Below are 21893 nucleotides of genomic sequence, written 5' to 3' on the forward strand. Positions count from 1 at the left end.
AAAGGAAGCTACAGAGAAGGGCAGGCCGACGTAAGGCTGAGCATAAATTACCTGAAGGGAGAATGGGCTATTGCATGAGGTGGTGAGACCCCAGTCCTGGAGGGTATTCAAGCAAAGGCTGCACAAGCCCTTTCAGAGATGTTTCAGAGGGGACTCACGCATCTGGCTCCTCCATGGACTGCTAGACAACCTCCAGCACCTCTTCCAGCCCTAGGATTTAATGATGCCAGTGGTGCCATCAGGCCCCAGATTCTACAAACCTCATAGCACTTGGCACTCAGTGAAACATCTTTGAAAAGGAAAGAGAAGCAATGAGTTCATGGAAGCAGGAAAAAAAAAAAAAAAAAAAAAAAAAAAAGAAGGCCTAAAATAGGACAGGGAAGGGTAGAAATGGAAAATTCTAGAAAACGCTTCCAAAGCAAAAATTCCTAAAGCAGAAGTGATTTCAGCTTCCAGACTTGAATATACAGCTGAATGCCAATAAATCTTGTTTCTGGGAGGATGGAAGGGAAGGATACTCTGGACCACTGGCCTCACACATCATGCTGGAGTACGTAGGACAGACGGGGCACTCAATATGTGCTCAGGAGTTTGGCGAGGCAGGGGTGGGGGGTGGAAAGTCATATCTGACCATTACTGACCTCAGCCCGATCTAGGATGGTACCTGGAACCTCAGGTCAGAAGGGGGGCTCAGCCTTCCTGCACATGTCAGCTCCGGTGGGTCGATCTGAGACATTCTTCCAGGCCCAAAGTTCCACTCCAGATCACAGACAATTCAACCAGCAAACACGTTGCTTTTGCCCCTTCTTGGGGAGGGGGGGGGCCCAGCGGCAGAGACCAGGTGATGTCAGGCAATCAGTGAACACACCCAACGCTGCATGAGAAGAAATTCAGCTCACGCGCCAAACTATTAAAAATCTTTATTGTTAATTTTTTTTCCTCCAACAGATATATTTTTAGTTGAAATATGAAGCCACAGCAACATTTTTACTTTTCTCCTTCAGAAGATGAGACAGATCAGGGCCATCACAGTTACAAGAGGAAGGCCCATGACCTTGACAAGGACAGGCTGGGGCAGGGATAGACTGCAGGCTAGGACATGGGCCCTTTATAGGACCTACAGGTACCAGGAGAGGGGGCAGCTGGCAACACCAGTACGGCCGCCTGACAACAGATGTTACAGCCTGGTGGGGGGCGGGGGGGAGACTGAAAAACTCACCTTTCCCCAGGGGCTCTGCTGGAGTTGCAGGCCGCTGAGCTAGAAGTGAGTGTGTGTGTGTGCCCGCACTGCCCCTCCTAGAGGAAGATGCTCTCAGGCCCCTGCTCAGTCCTCATCCCCTGGGGATCAATGGCCTTTTCATGTTAACACTTAGCTACCCAGCACCAGGGGCCCGGGGGTTCAGGAGGACCTGGGTGTCTAGGTTGTGACACTCAGCTCTTTTTGGGGCAGGGCTCGGGGAAGCTCAGAGCACAGGTTGAATGGCCCACTGGCCACAGGTTCTCCAGGGCTCAGGCCCAGGACACGCTGGCATTCAGCTACCATGCTCTACGACAGCCCCAAGCACTGAGAAGGGACAGATTTGGCTCTGAGAGGCTTCCCCTGGCTGTGGGTACCAGGGCAAGAAGGAGGCCTTGGCCCTCCGCCCCCTGAGGGGCAGGCTGGAAGCATCCTCTGCCCGGGCCTGCATCTTCCTCCCACTCAGCACTCAGATCCCAGTCCATGAGGGCTGCAGGGAGCAGAGGAGGCCGCCTCTGGGGGAAGGAGGAGGGCAGGTGGGGAGACCCCGGGTTCCGGAAGCCCGTTAAAGACCACTGCTCTGCAATGCGCCTCCGTGGGCCAGGGCCGAGGGCCATCCTGGTGGGACTTGCCCAGTGAAGGCCCTGCCAGAGGTCCCAGTGGGCACCTCACAGGTACACAACGACAGTGTCCCTTCCAGGTGGCCATGGAGAGAGACCCTTCCGAAGGCAGGGCAATGAAGGGCCCGGGCCTCGGATGGCAGAGCTCCGAGTGCTGGTCAAGCCCACGGCCCCAGCGGCAGTCACCTCCGGAAGAGGCTGGGGGAGGTGGAGGTGCATTTGGAGCCAAAGGCCTCCTGGACGTTGTGAGCCAAGCTGGGGCGGCTGGGTGGATTCTGGGCTCCCAAGCAGAGACCTCTGCTACATTTTGGGGTCTCAGAGCTGGGAGCAGCCCCTCACCCTTATAGGAGGAGCTCCCAGATGAGGCCTCAGGAATTAGGATATGGATGGAATGGCAGAAAGGACAGGGCTGCCCAGACCGCGCTCTCTGCTCGGCAAGGGCGGGCTGGAGAGGTCCGGTCGGGCAGCGTGTGAGCGATTCCATTCTCACCAAGGGAAGCTGGCGGGCTGCTAACCCATGGAAGCGATGCACATAAATCCTGGCTAATGGTCACCTCTAAGCTCTGGGCTGCTCCTTCAGGACCACACAAACCTCCTTGGGGACCCTGCTTTCCAGCTGTGGACCCTGCTTGGGGGTCCTCGGGGTCCCCTTGCTGGCAGAGCCAGGTATGGTCATCAAGCTGGCAGAGAGGGGTCCGCCCATGGCAATGGGAGCCATAGGTCAGCCAATGGGACACCAAACACACAGACATGGAAAGCCAATCAAATGCAAACACAAAACGCAGGGAAAGCAGCTGCAAGCTTTTTGTGTAATAAATATTGCAAAGCGCACTTGGTTTCTTTCTTTCTTTTTTTCAAGTCAAATGTAACAACCAACGTCCCAAACCCTGTTTTCAGCATTCAAAAGAGAGAAGCTGGTGCGATCCGCAGAACACCTGCAGCCAATCAAAGAAAAAAAAAAAAAAAAACAAAACAAAACCCTTTCCCATTAGCCAGCCAATCAAAATCCTCTTCCAGTTTAAGCAGCCAATCGGACCTCTTCACATTCCTAAAAAGTGACCTAAATAAAGCACCAGAGCTCGGCAAGCTTCCTGGGAAGCCATACACCGAGGCGCAATTTTTGTTTAAAAAATAAAGAGTCAGAAATAAAAATAAAAAGGTTTCTGTTGGTCAAGATTTAAAAAATAAAAACATTTCTTCCCGCAGCCAATCTGAGTCCGTCCCTTTAAGCCAATCATAACTGCACCACTGGTGTCCCCCTCGATGACCCCGAGTGGCAGGACAGGAAGGGGTGGGGTGGGGGACAGGGGCTAGAGAAGGTGACCCTCCGCCACTCAGCTGGTGAGGTCCACACAGATCTCCTGGGCCTTGCCAGCTTCCAGGGTGTTCCAAGGGGTTCGCAGCTACTGCCTCCGGTCCTCCGTCTCCGACCTGGAAAACGCCATCACCACATCCTCTGCACCTGCAGACCAGGGTAAAGAAGTGCTGCTGGAAGGGCCCTGGCACCGGGCTGTGATCGGTCAGTGCGGTGTCACCCACCCTAGCGCCGGGGCTTTCAGAGAACAAAGCGCTTCTGGGGGGAGTTCCTGTCGTGGCTCAGCCGGCTAAGAATCTTCGGATGTGGGTTTGATCCCTGGCCTCGATGGGTGGGTTAAGGATCCAGCATTGCCACGAGCTGTGGTGAAGGTCACAGATGAGGCTTGGATCTGGGTGAGGCTGGGATCTGGTGTTGCTGTGGCTGGGGTGTGGGCTGCAGCTCCGAATCAACTCCCAGCCTGAGAAACTCCACATGCCACAGGTGCAGCCTTAAAAAGACAAAAAAAAAAAAAAAAAAAAAAAAAAGGTGCTTCTGGGGAAGCCCACCTCCCCTACTGCTCGGCCAGGGTATGGCCGCAACCCTGCTGGAGGGGTGAGGCTCAGGGGCCTGCTCAAGGCTACACAGCGAAGAGGTGAGCATGACAGAATGCAGGCTGCTGTGATGGAACAGGGCTCTGCTCATGTCCCTTGTTCCAAAGTCACCAAAGCTGGGGGTCCTCAGAACCTTCCTCTTTCTAACATCCCTTTGAAGGATCTTGCGTGTTATAATTTTGGGGGTGGCACACTCGAGGTGTATGGAAGTTTCCAGGCTAGGGGTCTAATTGGAGCTGCAGCTGCCAGCCTACACCACAGCCACAGCAACATAGGATCCGAACCATGTCTGCAACCTACACCACAGCTCACGGCAACAGCAGACTCTTAACTCACTGAGCGGGGCCAGGGATCGAACCTGTGTCCTCATGGATACTAGTTGGCTTCAGTACCACTCAGCCATAACAGGAGCTTGTTTTTTTTTTGTTTGTTTGTTTTTTGGCCCATTGTGTGCAGTGGCTTGATGTGAGACCTCTGTTCCCAGACCAGGGATTGCACCTGGGCTGCAGCAGTGAAAGCATCTAGTCCTAACCACTAGACCACCAGGGAACTCCCTTGCTCGTTATGATTTTTCTTTTTGGCATGTGGAAGCGGCATATGGTAGTTCCTGGGACAGGGATCGAACCCACGCCAAAGCAGTGACACCACCAGATCCTTTAACCACTAGGGCACTGGGGAGCTCCACGTTACCCCGTTATGCTTTTTAATAGCCATTCCTCTTTGCCCAAATCCAGCATCTGCTCAAAGGAGCATGGCCAGGCTTGTTTCCAGTCTGTGCCTGGCCCGGCTTCTGTAGATAACGGCCATAATCTTTTTATTGTCATTTTTAATGGTGGATTGGAGGATTCTAGTCCAGGCACTCATGAAATCACTTCCTTTGTCTTGTTTTCTGTAAGACTGGCTCCAACAGGCAGCCAGGAAAGGCAGGAAAGAGCCTGCAGTGCTGACCTGCTCCCCCACCCGAAGCTGCTGGGGAAGAAGGACTGAGCAGGGCAGGTGAGGGGACCGGCAGGTCCCACCCAGACTCAGGGACCTGGGCCCTGCCACTGCTTGCCCTTCTGCTAAAGCACGATCCTGGATGGAGCCCTAACTAACGCCCGCGGCCTTTCAGAGGTAATTCTTTTCTGCTGTGCTGGAGGAATTCTCCCCAGGGGGCTTGGGGGGGAGGTTGGGACAGCAGACACAGGAAAGGCCACTGCGGGGTGGGTGGTGGGTGGGTGGGGCTGGCACGTGACATGGAGTCGGGGAGGGGGACAGGATTCCCCCCCACACTCCACATGGCCATTTCCATCCACCCCATAGGCAGTCACCCCTTCCCACTGCCAGCCTCCTGCCAACCTCCTTCCTAACTGCCCTGCCACGCGGAGGAGTGGAGGAGGTGCCCAGCTGTGGGTGCTGCAGAAGGAGGGCCTGACCAGAGTGCCAAGGTGCTGCCAAAGGGAGTTACCCAGCCAAGGGCGCCCCACCTGCCTGGATGCGGTTCTGCTGTTCCCAGCACGACCTCTATTCCTGCAAAGGGGAACACGCTTTTAGAAAGCTCAAATCGTGAGTTCTTGGGACGGGGCTCCTTCACTTGGGAAGCCCTACACATCCTTCCCTGGTCTTCTCGGGAACATTCTGTTCTCGCCTCAGTCCTCGGACCACGCAATATCCCTGCAGGCAGAATTTTCCTAGCAACCACGGAATCCAAGATTACATCATACCCTGCATGGCAGCTGAGCTAGTTACCTAACAGATGCTGGCTTTTCCTGAGTGCCGCCTCTCCAGTTCGCTGATCAGGAGGGGGCTGGAGGGAGACGTGAGAGGGGACTTGTCAGCAAGAGAGGCAACGAGCAGTTGCAGCCTACTCACGTCCTGCCTTGCCTGTCTCGTGGGCTTTCTCGCAGGGACCTTGGGCCTCTGTACTGAGCTGCAGGCACCAAAATAGCACTGGCTGCCCCAGGAGGGAACAGGGAGTCTGCAGAGGGAATGGCCACTGGCTCCCTGGAGGAGCCCAGACACAGGGGCTGCCAGGTGTGTGTACCTGGCCTACACTCTGAGAGGTGGAGGAAGAAGTGACCTCCTCAAGGTCATGCAGGGACGCCAATAACTGTCCAACAAGACACCTGAGGCAGCGTCACATTGGCCAGCCGGTCGCCCGATCCCTGGCTGGGGAGGCAGGAAGGCCGGGAGTCTGCGACTCGCATTTACAGAGCCTCCCACTCTGCTGCTGGAGCCAGGTGCGGGAAGGGCCCACAGAGCTGCTGCTCATCCACCCTCTGCTCTGTTTTCCAGGCCTCACCATCAGGGATCTGCTTTCCTTTAGGGCCTGAGAGTGGGCAGGCTCTTCCAGAGCATTCTCTGACCTGTCCTTATCACTGGTCGCCATTCAACAGGGGCCTGATCATGAGCCCGCAGGCCTTGAGTTGAGGATGCGGCCCTTCCCTTTCCTCTTCTCTGTGGAATTTGGACTAGGTACCTAATACGGAGGGCGAGCCGCTCCATTAGTCATTATGATTCAAGCTCCTGGAGTTCCCATTGTGGCACAGTGGAAACAAATCCGACTAGGAACCATGAGGTTGCCAGTTCGATCCCCGGCCTCGCTCAGTGGGGTAAGGATCTGGCGTTGCCATGAGCTGTGGTGTAGGATGCAGATGTGGCTTGGATCTGGCGTTGCTGTGGCTGTGGCGTAGGCAGCTGGAGCTCCAATTAGACCCCTAGCCTGGGAACCTCCAAATGCCTCCACTGCAGCCCTAAAAAGCTAAAAAATTCAAGCTCTTAGAGCTTTGGAGCCAGGATGGATCCCCGAGGTTGACCCTCATGGTCCCTTCTTCTCCTCTAAAGGCCAGTATGTGGTGGCTCCTTTGGATGGTCTCACCATCCTGGAAACGTGGGCTCACAATAGGGAGATGTTACAGAGAAGCCGCAGGCCCAGCTCACTGTCCCCAGGCTGTCAGCCGGGTTGACTCCCCCATTTTACAGAAGAGGCCGGCCCACCCCATGGGTACCTCTGTGGACACTGTCTGGACCTGGCTCAGTTCCTCCGTTCCCCTCAGATGGGGCTGAGCACAGGAGGGGAGGGGCTGTGTCGCCTGTTCCGCGCTTTCTGACCCATTGAAAGAGGAAGAAAGCCGAAACCTCACAAGAAAAGAAAAGTACAGACCAGGATCTCTTATGGATACAGATATTCATAACACGTATGATATGCAAAAATACACACAAAACACGAGCAGGCTGAACACAGCAACTTATAAAAAGGATGACAGGACCAAAAAGCACCTGACCAAATGATACATATCCCAGGAATGCAAGGTTGGTTTACATTCCAATAATCAATTAATGTAACATATCCTATCAGTAGAAAAAAAGGACAAAAACATACCATCATCTGAAGAGACACAGAACAGATGTCTGACAAAATTCAATATCCTTTCATGATAAAAACACCCAATGCACTAAAATAATAAAAAGGATAAAAGGGAACTTCCTTGGTCTCATAAAGGGCATTTACTAAAAACTCACAGCTATTATCAGACTTCAGGATGAAAGATTGAAAAGTTCCCTCCCTTCAAGATCAGGAAGAGAAAAACAGGGTCTACTCTCACCATTTCTGTTCAATATTGTGTTGAAGGTTCTATCCAGGGCAATTTGGTAAGAAAAAGAAATAAAAGCCATCCAAATTGGAAAGAAAGACGTCAAATTCTATTCATCGATGACATGGGTCTTAGAGAAAATCCTAAGGAATCCACTAAAAAACTATTAGAACTAATAAATAAGTTAAAGTTGCAGGGTATAAGTTCACTAGACAAAAATCCTTTGTATTTCTATACACTAGAAATGAATAACTTGGAAAAGAAATTAGGAATACTTTCATTGGTGTTCCCGTCGTGGCTCAGTGGTTAACAAATCCGACTAGGAACCATGAGGTTGCGGGTTTGATCCCTGGCCGTGCTCAGTGGGTTAAGGATCCGGTGTTGCCATGAGCTGTGGCGTAAGTCACAGACTCGGCTCTGATCCTGTGTTGCTCTGGCTGTGGTGTAAGCCGGCATCTACAGCTCCAATTCGACCCCTAGCCTGGGAACCTCCATATGCCGCAGGAGCGGCCCAAGAAATGGCAAAAAGACAAAAAAAAAAAAAAAAAAAAAAAAAGCCTTCATTTACAACGACATCAAAAATAATAGTACTTAGGAACAAATATAACAACGTTCAAAATTTGTACTCGGGAAAGTGCAAGACATCAGTGTTCAAAACATCACTGAACGAAATTCAACACAATTTCTACCAAAATCCCAGCTGCCTTTCTTGCAGAAATCGATAAACTGCTTCTAAAATGCACATGGAAAGGACCCAGAATAGCCAAAATCATCTTGAGAAAAAAGAACAAAGTTGGACTCATACTTGTGAATTTCAAAACTTACTACAAAGCTACAGTCGACACATTTGGGTGGAATAAGGCGTCGAGCAATGGACGAGAATTGAGAATCCGGAAATAAGCCCTCCCATCAATTAAGCTTTGACAAAGGTGCTGAGGGTCCGTCCAGTGGGAAGAACGGTACCAAGGGTGCTGGGAAAACGAAACAGTCACATGTGAAGGATGAGGTTGACCTTCGCCGCCACCACGTGCAAAAATTAACTCGAAAGGGAGCAATGACCTAAATATAAGAGCTGACATGATAAAACTCCTGTAAGAAAAAAAGAACTCTTCTTAGAAGAAAACACAGGAGTAAATCTTCATAGTCTTGGGTTAGGAAATGGTTTCTTAGATATGACACCCGAAGCACAAGCAAAAAAAAAAGAAAAGAATAGATAACTTGGGCTTTATCGAAGTTAAAAATACGACCAGCGAAGTGAAAAGACAACCCATAAAATGAGAGAAAATAGCTGCAAATGATCTATCTGGTAAGGGACTTGTACCTAGGATACATAAACAAGACAACGCAATAATAAAATGTCAAGCAATCCAATCTTTTAAACCGGCAAAGGGAATTCCTGCCATGGAGCAGTGGGTTAAGAATCTGATGCAGTGGCTCAGGTCGCTGTGGAGGTGTGAGTTCAATCCCTGGCTTGGTGCAGTGGGTTCAAAGGATCCCACCTCGCCACAGGTGCAGCATAGGTCGAAGTTGTGGCCTGTATTCAACCCCTGGCCTGGGAACTTCCATATGCCGTGGGTGTGCCCACAAAATAAAAATAAAATAAAACAGGCAAAGAACTTGAGTAGATATTTCTCCAGGGAAGATATATGAATGGTCAAAAAGCACATGAAGAGACACTCATCTGCATTAGTCATCATGGAAATGCAAGTCAAAACCACAATGAGATACCACTTCACACCCACAAGACAGCTGGAATCAAAAAGACAGACATCAGGGTTATAGCAAGGACGTGGAGAGAGCAGGACTCTCAGACCCTGCTGGCGGGATGGCAAACGGGGCAGCCTCTCAGCCCGCTCCACCTGCTGCCTTTCCCCATCTGAGCCAGAGGCACCTCTGCCCCTTATCGCTCAGGTCAAAATCACTGGGATCTTCTGAGTGCCCCCTCACACACATGCCACATACAGCATAGCAAATCCTGCCGACTCTACTTTTATTTTTTTTTTTTGCTTTTTAGGGCCGCACCTGTGGCATATGGAGATTTCCAGGCTAGGGGTCGAATTGGAGCTACAGCTGCTGGCCCACACCACAGCCACAGCAACACAGGATTGGAGCGACCTACACCACAGCTCATGACAACACAGGATCCTTAAGCCACTGAGCGAGGCCAGGGATCGAACCCGCAACCTCATGGTTCCTGGTCAGATTAGTTTCTGCTATATCACAACAGGAATTCCCCAACTCTACTTTTAAAATGTGTCCTGAGGAATTCCTACTGAGGTGTGATGGGATCGATTGTATCTCTGGAGCACAGGGACGCAGATTTAAACCCTGGCCTGCCACAGTGGGGTTAAAGGACCTGGTGTTGCCGCAGCTGCAGCGTAGGTTGACACTGTGGCTCAGATCTGACCCTTGGCCTGAGGAACTCCATGTGGCAAGGGGCAGCCAAAAAAAGAAAAAAAAATAATTAATAAATAAAAGTAAAAACTGTCCCTGTTTAAAAAATAAAATGTATCCTGATATGATACCACTTTTCCTACCAGAACCTTCGTCCAGGCCACCACTACCCCTCACTAGCCTCCTGTACCCCATTTTCTGGATCTCTCCACTCTGGCCCCTAACGCTCCATTCTCCACACAGCAGTCAGAAGGATGTTCTTAAGAACATAAGTCAGGGAGTTCCCATTGTGGCTCAGTGGTAACGAACCCAGCTAGGATCCATGAAGACGCAGGTTCAATCCTTGGCCTCGCTCAGTGGGTTAAGGAATCCATGTTGCCGTGGCTGTGGTGTAGGCCAGCAGGTGCAGCTCTGATCTGACCCCTAGCCTGGGAACTTCCACATGCTGCACGTGCAGCCCTTAAAAGCAAAAAAAAAAAGAAGTCAGATCCTACCATTCCTTTGCTCAAAACTCCAAAGGCAGTTTATTATTTCTCATCATACTCAAAGTAAACTCCAAACTCCACACTGTGCCTGCAAGACCCAAACATGATCTAGTCTCTGGCTGCCTCTCCACCTCCTTTTCTGTGCCTCCTCCCACCTCTCACTCTGCCTCAGCCGCAGAGGCCTCCTGGCTGGCTTTCAGGCAAAGGGACTTGCACCTCAGGACCTTTGCACCTGCTATTTCCTTTGTCTCAATGTTTTCCCCAAGGCCAGCTCACAGCTCTCACACATCATGACAGTCTCTGTGCAAAATCACATCCCCAGGCCCTTCCTGACCACACACACGCAGCTTCTAAAATAGTGATCCAGGGAGTTCCCTGGTGGCCTAGTCGTTAAAGATGGCATTGTCACTGCTGTGGCTTGGGTTCGATCCCTGGCCTGGAAATTTGCATATCCATGGGCATGCCCCCCAAAGAAAAAAAAAAGTGATTCAGGATGAACTGTTATAGGGGAGGAATCTGAAGCTCCAAGAAACAAAGTAACTTGGTGAATCAGAGGCAGAGGGAGGACCCAACACAGACTCCGAGGACCACACTGCACCACTCGCTTTGCTTTTTCCTGTTAGAAGCAGGAAATATTGGTCCTGCCCCCATCACCCTGAGCACTGAGGCTGCTCAGATCTGTTGGCAGAGACCGCACCAAGCCATCCACCCCCATTAGAAAGGAGCCAAGACCTGGGATTTATAAAACAGCACAGCAACCCTGGGATGCCATGGAGAAAATTCAGCATGAAACCCAGAGGGCTGACCTGGGAGGAGCACAGCCCTGGCCCCTGCCTTCGCCCACTGCTCTGCCAGGTGCCCCCCCAGTCCCGTGGCTCACCTGCTACAGACAGCAGGGCCAAGGCACTGCTGAGGGCACAGCTCTCAACTAGGGCAGGGCACCCAGCGGGTCATTTCACACCCCATGCCAGCTCTGCCACTTTAACGGAGTCTGGTCAAATGACTGGGCAGAGAAAAATGACAAACATTCAGGAGCTTAGAAAAGGGAACTGGCCCCTAGCCGGGGGCGGGAGATAGACAATGGGGTTGCTAGTCTGTTTGCAAGCTCAGGATGAATTCACACCAGCAGAATCAAAAGCCCAGCACAGGCTCCACACACCAGCAGCACCCTCGGCCCACGTCCTGGCTCACAGAGGGCATCGGCCTGTTGCCATCAGGAAGCCCGCTCACCAAAGGGTGCTGGGTGATTTGGAAAAAGGTCCCAGAAATGAAAAAGAACAGGGAAGAGGAACAGGGAGATGGCTGCAGGCCTGAGGCCAATGGGTGGAAGAAGGGTACACACGGCCTGTTTCTCAGATCTGGCCCCTTACCCTTTTCCAGGAAAGGCACAGACCCTGGAGCTCCACGGAGCTGGGCCCGCTTCCAGGGCGGACACGGCCGGCTCCAGACACCCGCCTCCCTCCCTCACCCGCCATCTCCCTGTTCCTCTTCCCTGTTCTTTTTCATTTCTGGGACCTTTTTCCAAATCACCCAGCACCCTTTGGTGAGCGGGCTTCCTGATGGCCAGGAGGGGCCAGGCCCCCTCGCCTGGGATGTGTGGACCCTGAGGCTCCTGCATCCATGCCAGCAAAGGGCCTGGCAGCGGGGAACAAGCCAGAGCTCTTCCAGCGCCTGCAAGGTCCAGCTTGGAGGAGCCGGCGCTCAAAGGTGGCGGGAGAGAACACAGCCCTGGGGGTCAGCCCTCCCCAAGAAACTGACACCAGGTCCAAATAGCTGGGCCGCTTCCAAAGGCTGCCAGCCCCACGGCCCCTCAGTTCAGGACCCAGCCCTGGACTGATGTCACCAGAGAAAAGGCGGGACCTCGGGCACCAGCATCAGCCACGGTGGAGACACCCCATCACCCGATTCAGAGTCACGGGCTCCTCCAAGGTCAACCCCCCTCCCCCCAGCCTCTGAAACCCTTGCGCCCCTCGCTGGCCAGAGCTCCCCAGGATCACTCCGTGTGGGCTCAGGGATCACATGACCTCCTGACCTCCTGACCTCCTTCCTAAAGAGGGCAAATGACGGGGGCCTGAAAAACTTAGAAATTCACTCCTGCTACCCGGAGTCTCCGAATTCCTGCTGGAGGTTAACGTTAGGAGTGACCTTTGGCAGAAGTTCTCCAAAACCGTCCAGGGAATTCGACCTGCCAGGTCCCCGTGGACGCTCCATGCACACGGCCGACCAGCGGGAGAGGAGACACAGCCACATGCTCCAGAGCATCCAAGTGGCTCCATTCCGGGTCTGCCCCTTCCCGACCATGAGATTTTTGGATTTGGTTCTTCCTCCTCGCCCCAAGGACTCATTATTGTGCTGCCCATAAGAACTCACTCCTGCTACCTGGCTCCCCAGCTCCCTGAAACCACACGGCTCCGGTATCAGCTCTGGGGAGATGAGCCAGGAGGCAAGGCTCCCAGGTAAACAGGTCCCAGACACTCCTCCAAGGGCAGCAGTTTCCACGGGGAAGAGCTTCAGCACCCGCCTGGACCAGGCCTCCCCCTGGACACACCCAGGCCCGCTGGGTGGCATGCGCTATTTTTTGCAGCTGCAGCCTAGAAGCCTGAGGTTCTGTACACCTCAGCTCTGATGCCCAAAGTTCCCGGAGGATGGCTTGTGCCCAGAGACAGCACGACACTGGTTGCCATGGGGACAGCATCTCGGATCCACCAAGGTCTCAGCAGCCAAAATAGGCTCCAGGCTTGGTGGCGCTGACAGGGCTCCAGGCTGACAACCACATCGCCAGGCACTGGCTGCCAGAAGGTGGAGCACATGGCCTGAGGTGCGGAGGCAGCTCCCAATAGAGGCCCTGGGCCTTCCGACAGACCAGCCAGGGCCTCCCCAGGCTTGGGCTCCTTTGGTGGACTCTGGTACCTGGGCCTGGGTCTGACCCTGCCTACCTGGGCCTCCATTTCCTCGTCAGCAGAACACACCAACCCCGCCCATGGGACTGCCCAGGAGCATCAAGCATCACACCTGCGCTGCTCCATCCCACCCTCCCCGGGTCACCTCACCCCTGACACCCACTGAGGCAACATGCACATCCTACCCCCGGGGGGGGGGGGTTTCCCAGGTGAGGTACCCGTTATCCTCACTCAGGTTTCCTGCCTCCACCCCCCTCCTGGACCACAGAGCTCGCCTGAGCAGAGAAGGGACGGAATCCGGGGACAGGTGGGTCCCTCCAGGGGTCTTTGCCTAGTCCTGGCATAGTCGCAAATTCTGGTGGGTGTCACAACCACCCTGGGGGCTCATTTCTTTCTTTCTTCCTTTCTTTTCTTTTCTTTTTATGGCTGCAACTGCAGCATATAGAACCTATGGGGTTATGGGGCTAGGGGCTACATTGGAGCTGCAGCTGAGGCCTATGCCACAGCCACAGCGACATGGGATCTGAGCCGCGTCTATGACCTACACTGCAGCTCATGGCAATGCCAGATCCTTAACCCAATGAGCAGGACCAGGGATTGAAGCTGCATTCTCATGAAAACTAGTTGGATTCTTAACCGACTGAGCCACAGCGGGAACTCCTCCAGGGACTTCTTTCAAATGCAGGTTCCCAGGCTCTCCCGGCAGCCTCTCTAATCATCAGGGGTGGGATGGATGATGTGCCCAGGTGCCTGCATTTTGGCACGTGCTCTCTGTGATTTAGGTGTGGTCTGTGGCCTGCACTCCAAGAACTCGATGATACACATGGTCCCCACCCCTGAGCTGCTGTCCCTTCTCAGCCAGCATTCTGAAAGCAGCATCATTCCTGCCCCTGAGTCCTCACCGCCCATTTAATCCCTGGCCCCCAGCTATCTGCCTCCAGCCAGGATCCACAGACACCGACAGGGAAAAGTCACCACTGACTTTATTATTATTATTATTTGTCTTTTTTAGGGCCACACCCATGGCACATGGAAGTTCCTAGGCTAGGGGCTGAATCGGCCTACCCCACAGCCATGGCAACGCAGCATCGAAGCTGCATCTGTGACCTACACCACAGCTCACACCAACTCCAGATCCTTAACCCACTGAGCGAGGCCAGGGATAGAACCTGCGTCCTCATGGATACTAGTTGGGTTTGTTACCACTGAGCCACGACGCACCTAAAGTTCTTTACGTGTCTGTTCCCGTGTCCGTCCTGCTGGGCCAGCAGCTCGAGGTTGGGGGCTGTCAGATCAACGGCCTGGTGTGAGCAGGACTGTGCCATCGCTGGCCTGAGCGGCCCCTGATGCTCTTCTCTGGGAGAGTGGTCTGCCTCTGCCGGGGTGTTGGGAGGTGGGCGCAGAGGTGCGCAAGGGCTTGGAGGCCCCTGCTCTCAGCTCAACAGGACAGGACCCATCACGCCAAGGCGGGTGAAGGCAGCCAGGCGCAGGCCAGAACCAGATGCTGTAAGGAGCAGCCAGCTCTGCTCTTCAGCCCCACCCTCACCTTTTCTTGGGGTTGTTTTTTGTTTGCTTGTTTGTTTCTTTTTTGGCCATGCCCTAGGGATGCGGAGGTTCCCAGGCTAGGGACTAAAACTACACCACAGCACTGAACCGAACTACAGCCGCGACAACACCAGGTCCTTAACCCACTGAACCACTGGGGGAGCTCCTGGATGCTTTTTTCTTTTTCTGTGATGCAGGTTCTCACATACCAAGTCCTTCTGGTTGAGTTTTCAGTTGGATTCAACGTATATGAGATTTTTTTTGGTCCAATGTTACTATCACTAGGTTCCAGGGAATTCTCATGGAAGTGTTGATTAACGTTAAAAATGATTAGCTTCCCATCCCACCGGGTGAATTCTCCCGGGGCCTGACTGTAATTTCAGTCCAGAGCTGGTGATCACCTGGCACCTCTGAGAGAAGCCTCGGAGCCGCACGTGGGCAGAGGGGCTCTCGGAACCCCTGGCAGCCGGTCCCCACACAGAGGGAGCCTCGGAGGTCTCCAAAGGACCCGACAGACCCCTGCTCTGTGCCACAGCTGGACCATGGCCAAATGCGAGACGGCGCGCACAGCAGAGCCCAGCCCAGCGGGGCTCCTGACATGATGTGGACAGATCCGCAGGCAGTTCTAGAACGAGAAGAGGAAGCCGGGCCGACCCGGGTGGGCACAGAGGGTGGCATGGAGGCAGTGAAAGGGCAGGGGCCAGAGGCATGGGCGAGCATTCCAGGAAGAAGGCCAGCTCGTGCCAGCACCCCGACCCACAGGCCGCTGAGAGGGTCAAGCAGGGTGATGAGCAGAGGGGGGAGCCTGCTGGGTCTCTGGAAGTGCCTGCAACGAGTGGCCTTCCCCTTGGCCGCTGGCTCCATGCTGGGTTGCCCAAGACCACAGCTATTTTAACAAGGTCTGTGGTGCAACCCTGAGACCAAATGACCTATTTTAGGCTCTCTGGCAGCAGCAGAGCCTGAGCAGGCAGCCTTGGCTTCCGAGGGGGAAAGCCGGCAGAGCCCTGGGACCGCCCAGCTGGCTCAGGCCGGGGACCTTCCCTGGAAAGTCTCGCCAAGCAAGAGTGTGATCAGAGGCTGGAACAGGCCTGAGGAGCCCCCGTGCCAGCACCGCCGCTCCAGGGCCAAGAAGCGGGGAAGAGAAAGGACGAGGGCTTCCTTAATGAAATGGGCCACGTCTAGACGGGGTCCCTTGCGCCCCGGGATGGCTGGCCCAGGGTCTATACCAGTCACAGCATGAGGGTGGCATTTCCACGGGAGACCGGCCACACAGAGGCCTTTGCCAAGGGCACTGGGGACCTGGAACTGGCCCTTGCAGGGCGTCTGTCCTCTGTGCGGAGCTGGGGCAGGGAGAGACCGGAGCTCAAAGGCGACTAGCACGTTCAAAGGCGCCTGGAGGTGAAGACCCAGAATAACAAGGCAGCAGAAAACCCTTCCAGTGTTTCGTGCCCTCCTGGCACGCTGTGCCGATTGCCTATGTGACGCCTGCTCCTCAGCTAGAACGCTGTTCTGCTTAGAAACGCACATGGCCCGTAAGCCTCTCCTGGACGTTCTCTGCTGGCCACACCCTGGACCTGCATGACCTGTTCCATGGCCTTGAACCTGTCACTGCCCGGGCCAGTTTTCTACTCTTGAAAGTGGGCCTGGGACAGCTCCTGCCTGATTCCCTGGGCTAATGTTATGTGCCACTTGACATGGAACCTGGAAGAAACTCAGTCAATGTTTGCTGTTATAATTAACAGCAAACATGAGAAACCAATGTCCAACAGTAAAAAGCGGATAAAAAAAAAAAAAATGAGGGCACACTGGAGTTCTCTTGTGGCACAGAGGGCTGGGGACTTGGCATTGGCACTGCAGCGGCTCAGGCCCAGATTCAATCTCTGCCCTCATATGTCACAGGAGCAGCCATAGCATTTTTTTTTTAAAGGATATTAAAATGTTACACTGTATGGTCTCAACTTTATAATAGAAATACGTAAGTATTCAAGGGCTGCTGGGAAATTAACAGAAGATAGGAGTTTCTGTCGTGGCTCATTGGTTAACGAAACTGACTACCATCCATGAGGATGCAGGTTTGATCCCTGGCCTCGCTCAGTGGCTTAAGGATCCGGCATTGCCACGAGCTGTGTGAGGTGTAGGTTGCAGACGCAGCTCAGATCCCGTGTTGCTGTGACTGTGGTGTAGGCCAGTGGCTACAGCTCCGATTGGACCCCTAGCCTGGGAACCTTCATATACTGTGGGTGTGGTCCTAAAAAGACAAAAAAAAAAAAAAAGAAAAAAAGAAAGAAAGAAAAGCAATTAACACAAGGTAACAGTTACTCCAACTATGAGATAGGAATCTCTAAGCTCTTCTGCTGTTTCTAATCTTTCCCAATGACTTTCTTCTTCTTCTTCTTTTTTTTTCTTTTTCTTGTTTTTTGGCTGCATCCACAGCATATGGAATTCCTGGGCCAGGGATTGAATCTGAGCCTCGGCTGAGGCCTGCACCACAGCTGCAGCAACACTGGATCCTTTAACCCACTGCGCCACAGCAGGAACAGCTAATCCTCCCCAGCGACTTTCCACAATGACTATGCATCCTTTTGTAGCCAGGAAAAATGATCGATATATGTCATGGACAGAAGAGCACTGAGGACAAGAAAGGGATGAGCTCAGCATTCTGTTCAGCCTGCTCTCCTCCCTGGAGCCTACAGCTGGGCCTTCTCAGCGAGGCGACCTTTCCAGAGAAGTATTGACTTCCTCTGGTTCAAAGTCAGTCCTGCCAGGCTGTCAGGTCGGCTTGGCCACCCTGGGGACCAGGAGACAGCACTCAGAGAACTGGCTCCACGTTCCTGCCTTTCCGGAGGACTGTGGGCTCCGAGACCCAGAGCCCCGTCCATTCATTTACCCAAGGCCACGGCAGGGCGGGGGGCCCAGCCCCACAAATACAGAGAGGGAAGCCACAGTCTTAAGCTCAAGGAGCTCAGGGTGGGTCAGGAGATGGGCCAGGAGATGGTGTGAGGAGTAGCACAGCCGAGGCACACGCGTGTGGAAGAGATCACAGGAGGGTCTGGCCATGCCTGTGGGAGGGGTGTGTGTGTGGGGGGGGGGCAGTCAGGGCTGGGCAGCCGAGAGGCAAATGCAGGGGCAGACAGGCATGGTCACACACCGCCTGCAATAGGAGCTGAAAGCCACTCACTGTGGCTATTTATGGAGCATGAGGTCACAGTGTGGGGGAAGGCAGGGGGTCCTGCTCTTCATTCTAAGGGGGCTGGATTATTATTATTTTTTTTTTTGCTTTTTTGCTTTTTAGGGCCGCCCCGGTTCCCAGGTTAGGGGCTGAATCAGAACTACAGCTGCCGGCCTCCACCACAGCCACAGCAACACCAGATCCAAGCTGAGTCTGTGACCTACACCACAGCTCACAGCCACACCGGATCCTTAACTCACTGAGCAAGGCCAGAGATAGAACCTGCAGTCTTATGGTTCCTAGTCGAATTCATTTCCTTCATTTCCACTGCGCCATGATGGGAACTCTCAGAGGAGGCTGGGTTTTATCCTTAAGACAGTAGGGAGCCACTGAAAGATTTTTTTGTCCTTTTTTTTTTTTTAGGGCCGCACTTGCAGCATATGTTAGTTCCCAAGCTAGGAGTTGAATCAGAGCTACATACAACTGCCAGCCCATGTGACATCCACAGAAACACAAGATCTGAGCTGTGTCTGTGCCCTGCACCACAGCTCACAGCAATGCCAGATCCTTAACCCACTGAGTGAGGCCAGGGATCAAATCCGCATCCTCATGGATCCTAGTCTGGTTCGTTACCGCTGAGCCATGATGGGAACTCCCTGAAAGATCTTAAGTTGGGAAGAAGCCCATGGTACAGTCTTGGAAAGCCACTCTGGCTATAGGCAGAAAGTGCACTGGGGGTGTCGGAGGAGAAATTGAGACGCCAGGAAGGAGCCGCTCACGGTGAAGAATTAACGTGGGCTCAGACCAAAATGGGGGTTCAAACCAGGACGGCGAAGACAAGGCAGATGTGAGGAGCATCTAGGCAGGAGAATCAAGGGCCTTGGTAACCTCCGAGATGCCTGGGGAAGAGTCTGCGATGGTCCCCGGACACTGGGTCCGAGGGGGGTGCTTCCTCAGGACAGAGAATACAGGCAGAAGCACAGATCCAGGGCTGGTAGAGGTCATGACCCTGGATCTGTTGAGTGTGGGGGTGTGGCAGAGCGGGCACTTCGAGGTCTGGAGTCAGGGGAGGGGTCGGGCGGAGGGTGTGTGTCTGGAAGACATGCCCAGAGCTCTGCGGGCGTCCCGGGCACGTGTGTGATCCCAGGAGGAGCACGTGAGGCCAACAGGACAGGACAGAGTATGGGGACACCAGCATGAGAGGAAGGGGGTGCTCCTGGGGGTGAGCAAGAGAGGCAGAAAGTGGGGGAGGCACGGAGGGGGGAGGTGGAGAGGGAGGAAGACAAAGCCAGGAAAGGAAGGCTTCTAGAAGGAGGCTCTCGAGGGTGGTCTCGGAGCAGCAGAGGCCAGGCGGGTCCGTCCACAGTTCGGGGGGCACTGGCCCCTCTGCTGGGAGCATCCAGTGAGTCCCTAAGGTGCAGGCCTGTGCCCCAGGGGTTCCAGCACCTGCATGGACCCAGCAGATACTGAAGACATGGCCATGTGGGAAGAATGGGATGGGAGGAGGCCAGGAGGCCTGGGCGTGAGGCAGGACCACAGTGGGCGAGAGCTGTCCAGCCTGTTCTCTTGCCCAGGCCTGGGGAGGGCAAGCAGTGCTTCTGGTATTGGACCCTCCCAGCCCCAGAGGGGAAGCGTGTGCAGGTCTAAGATGATGGGCAAGGACCCCAGGACGGATGCCACACACTGATCCATTGGTGGGGCAGCCTCAGGCCCCTTTCTGAGGGCAGCTAGACCAGCCTAGGTAGGGGTTGCTGGCCTATAGGAGGTGAGCGCAGGCATTTGCTGAGGGACAGTGCCACCTAGTGGCAGGAGGCACTCACACCAGGCTTCTGCTGGACCTTCTAGCCCATCACTTGACCTCTCCTAGGTCTTTCTGGGCCTTTCAAGCTGGGGTCAAGCGCACTGGAAGCAATGATCCAGGGCTTTAGCCAGCTGGGCAGCACTGGAGCCCCTGATGACACCACACCCTGTGGCATCAGCTGAGGTCGGCTCTGCCAACAGAGAAGGTGGGTGGACTAGAATTTTAGCTGAGAGCCATGTGGCCCCACAGCGTGGGCAGAAACGTGGGCTCCTGCTCTCAGGCTCGAACCTCCACAGTGGGAGAGGCCAGACTGACTGCTGTTTCACTGGCACAAAGAAAATACAGTATTCCCGGGAAGCTTGTCCAGGCACCGCCCCCTCCCCCTCTGACTGCTCCAGGGGAATTCTCCCTCAGGCCTTTCTGCAGCCCTTGTCCTCCTGCGTGGTTCCGGCAGAAGGGACCCTGGGGCCAGGGCAGACTGAAGGGCACCCCAGCAGCAGAGACCACCCCCCCAGAGAGCCCTCCTCAGGTCCAGGTTCAGTTCCAGGAACCTGCTCCCCTAGGGGAGAGGTACCTGGCCAGCCTGGCTGTCTGGATGCCCCACGCCCATGAGGGCCCGATTCCAGGGCCCAGAAACCACACCCACACATCCATGACTCGCTGCTGACTGCTCAGCAGTTTCGAGCCAGGTGAAGTCACTGTGACAGCCTTAACTCGATTGAGCTCATTTTTATTTTCAATTGTTGGTTTAGATAAACAAGATAGAGTTCTCTTAAAAATATTTATAAAAATTTCCCCTTATGGAGTTCCCGGCGTGGCTCAGTGGTTAACGAATCCAACTAGGGAACCGTGAGGTTGCAGGTTCGATCCCTGGCCTTGCTTAGTGGGTTAAGGATCTGGTGTTGCCGTGAGCGGTGGTGTAGGTTGCAGACGTGGCTCGGATCCCACGTTGCTGTGGCTCTGGGGTAGGCTGGTGGCTACAGCTCCCATTAGACCCCTAACCTGGGAACCTCCATATGCCGCAGGAGCGGCCCTAGAAAAGGCAAAAAGACCCCCCCCCAAAATCTCCTCTTATTATAAAAGAAATGTGTGTGCAATGTTTAAAAATTGGTTTTTACAAAAAGGTGTGATTTGGAGTTCTCTTGTGGCACAGCGGGTTAGGGATCTGGCGTTTTCACTGCAGTGGTTTGGGTTGCTGCTGTGGCACAGGTTCGGTCCCTGGCTGGGGAATGTCCACAAGCCCCAGGTGTGGCCAAAAAAAAAAAAAAAAAAAAGTGTGACTTGGGTGGCTTGGAAAGTAAAAGTCCCGTATACAGTTCTACTCTCTATGGAAATTTCCTATAGGAATTCCCATCATGGCTCCGTGGTTAATGAACCCGATTAGTATCCATGAGGATGCAGGTTCAATCCCTGGCTTCGCTCAGTGAGTTAAGGATCTGGTGTTGCCTTGAACTGTGGATCCTGCATTGCTGTGGGCTGTGGCATAGGCTGGCCGCTGTAGCTCTGATTGGACCCCTAGCCTGGGAACCTTCATATGCTGCAGGTGCAGCCCGAAGAAGACAAAAAAAAAATGAAGAAAAAATTTCCTATGGACAACCTGGTACACATTCTTTGGGGATTTTTGGTTCTATACACGTACATGCACGAATTTGTGTGTGAGGGGGCGTATGCGGTGACGTCTTCTATACCAGCATATAGTTCTATGGTTTATTTGGATTTTTTCCATTAAGAGCATACTACTAGGGACCTTCTTTTCAGTTTTTTAAAAATTTTTACTTATTTATATATTTATTTATTGGCCATGCCCAGGGTATGTGGAAGTTTCCAGGCCAGGGACTGAACCCACACCACAGCAGTGACCCAAGCCAAAGCAGTAACCCACTAAGCCACCGGGGAACTCCTACTAGAGGCATTCTTACCACCTCAAGTTCAGGTTAACTCAGTGACCCTAGACCAGGATGGGAGGAAAGGTGATGCCCCAGGGACGCCAAGGCCGGAGGATTTCAGGCGGCTGTGGTTCAGGAGCAGGGGAGAGGCACCCATGCTAAAACCCAGGTCAGCCCTGGAAGAGAGAAGACTTCTCCCAGAAGAAACATCCCAGGAGGCGGGCCAACTCCATACTCCTGTCTCCTGCCCGGTGGGAGCTGACAGTGCAGTTGGGGCAGAACAGGCCGTGGCAGGAGTGTGGCCCAGGCAGGCGCTGTCCCCGAGAGCTGCGGGAGCCACCGGAACACCCTGTACATTTCTGCTGAGTTGGGTGCA

General features: G+C 53.8%; 1 protein-coding gene across 5 annotated transcripts in view; it reads right to left on the bottom strand.

Moving 5' to 3' along the window:
* Positions 1-905: 905 nt before the first annotated feature.
* Positions 906-21893, bottom strand: part of CTNNBIP1 (catenin beta interacting protein 1) — a 56567-nt gene continuing 35579 nt past the window's right edge. For all 5 annotated transcript variants that reach the window (NM_001435401.1, XM_084958471.1, XM_084958473.1 and 2 more), the window contains 1 exon segment: positions 906-3319. In NM_001435401.1, the coding sequence (NP_001422330.1) occupies positions 3261-3319 (59 nt within the window). In that variant the 3' untranslated portion in view covers positions 906-3260.

This window comes from Sus scrofa, chromosome 6, assembly GCF_054392235.1.
Source record: "Sus scrofa isolate SSC_HxYL_T2T_F1_AM1 chromosome 6, Sscrofa_HxYL_maternal_Yorkshire_Landrace_v2.0, whole genome shotgun sequence".
NCBI classification, from domain to species: Eukaryota; Metazoa; Chordata; class Mammalia; order Artiodactyla; family Suidae; genus Sus; species Sus scrofa.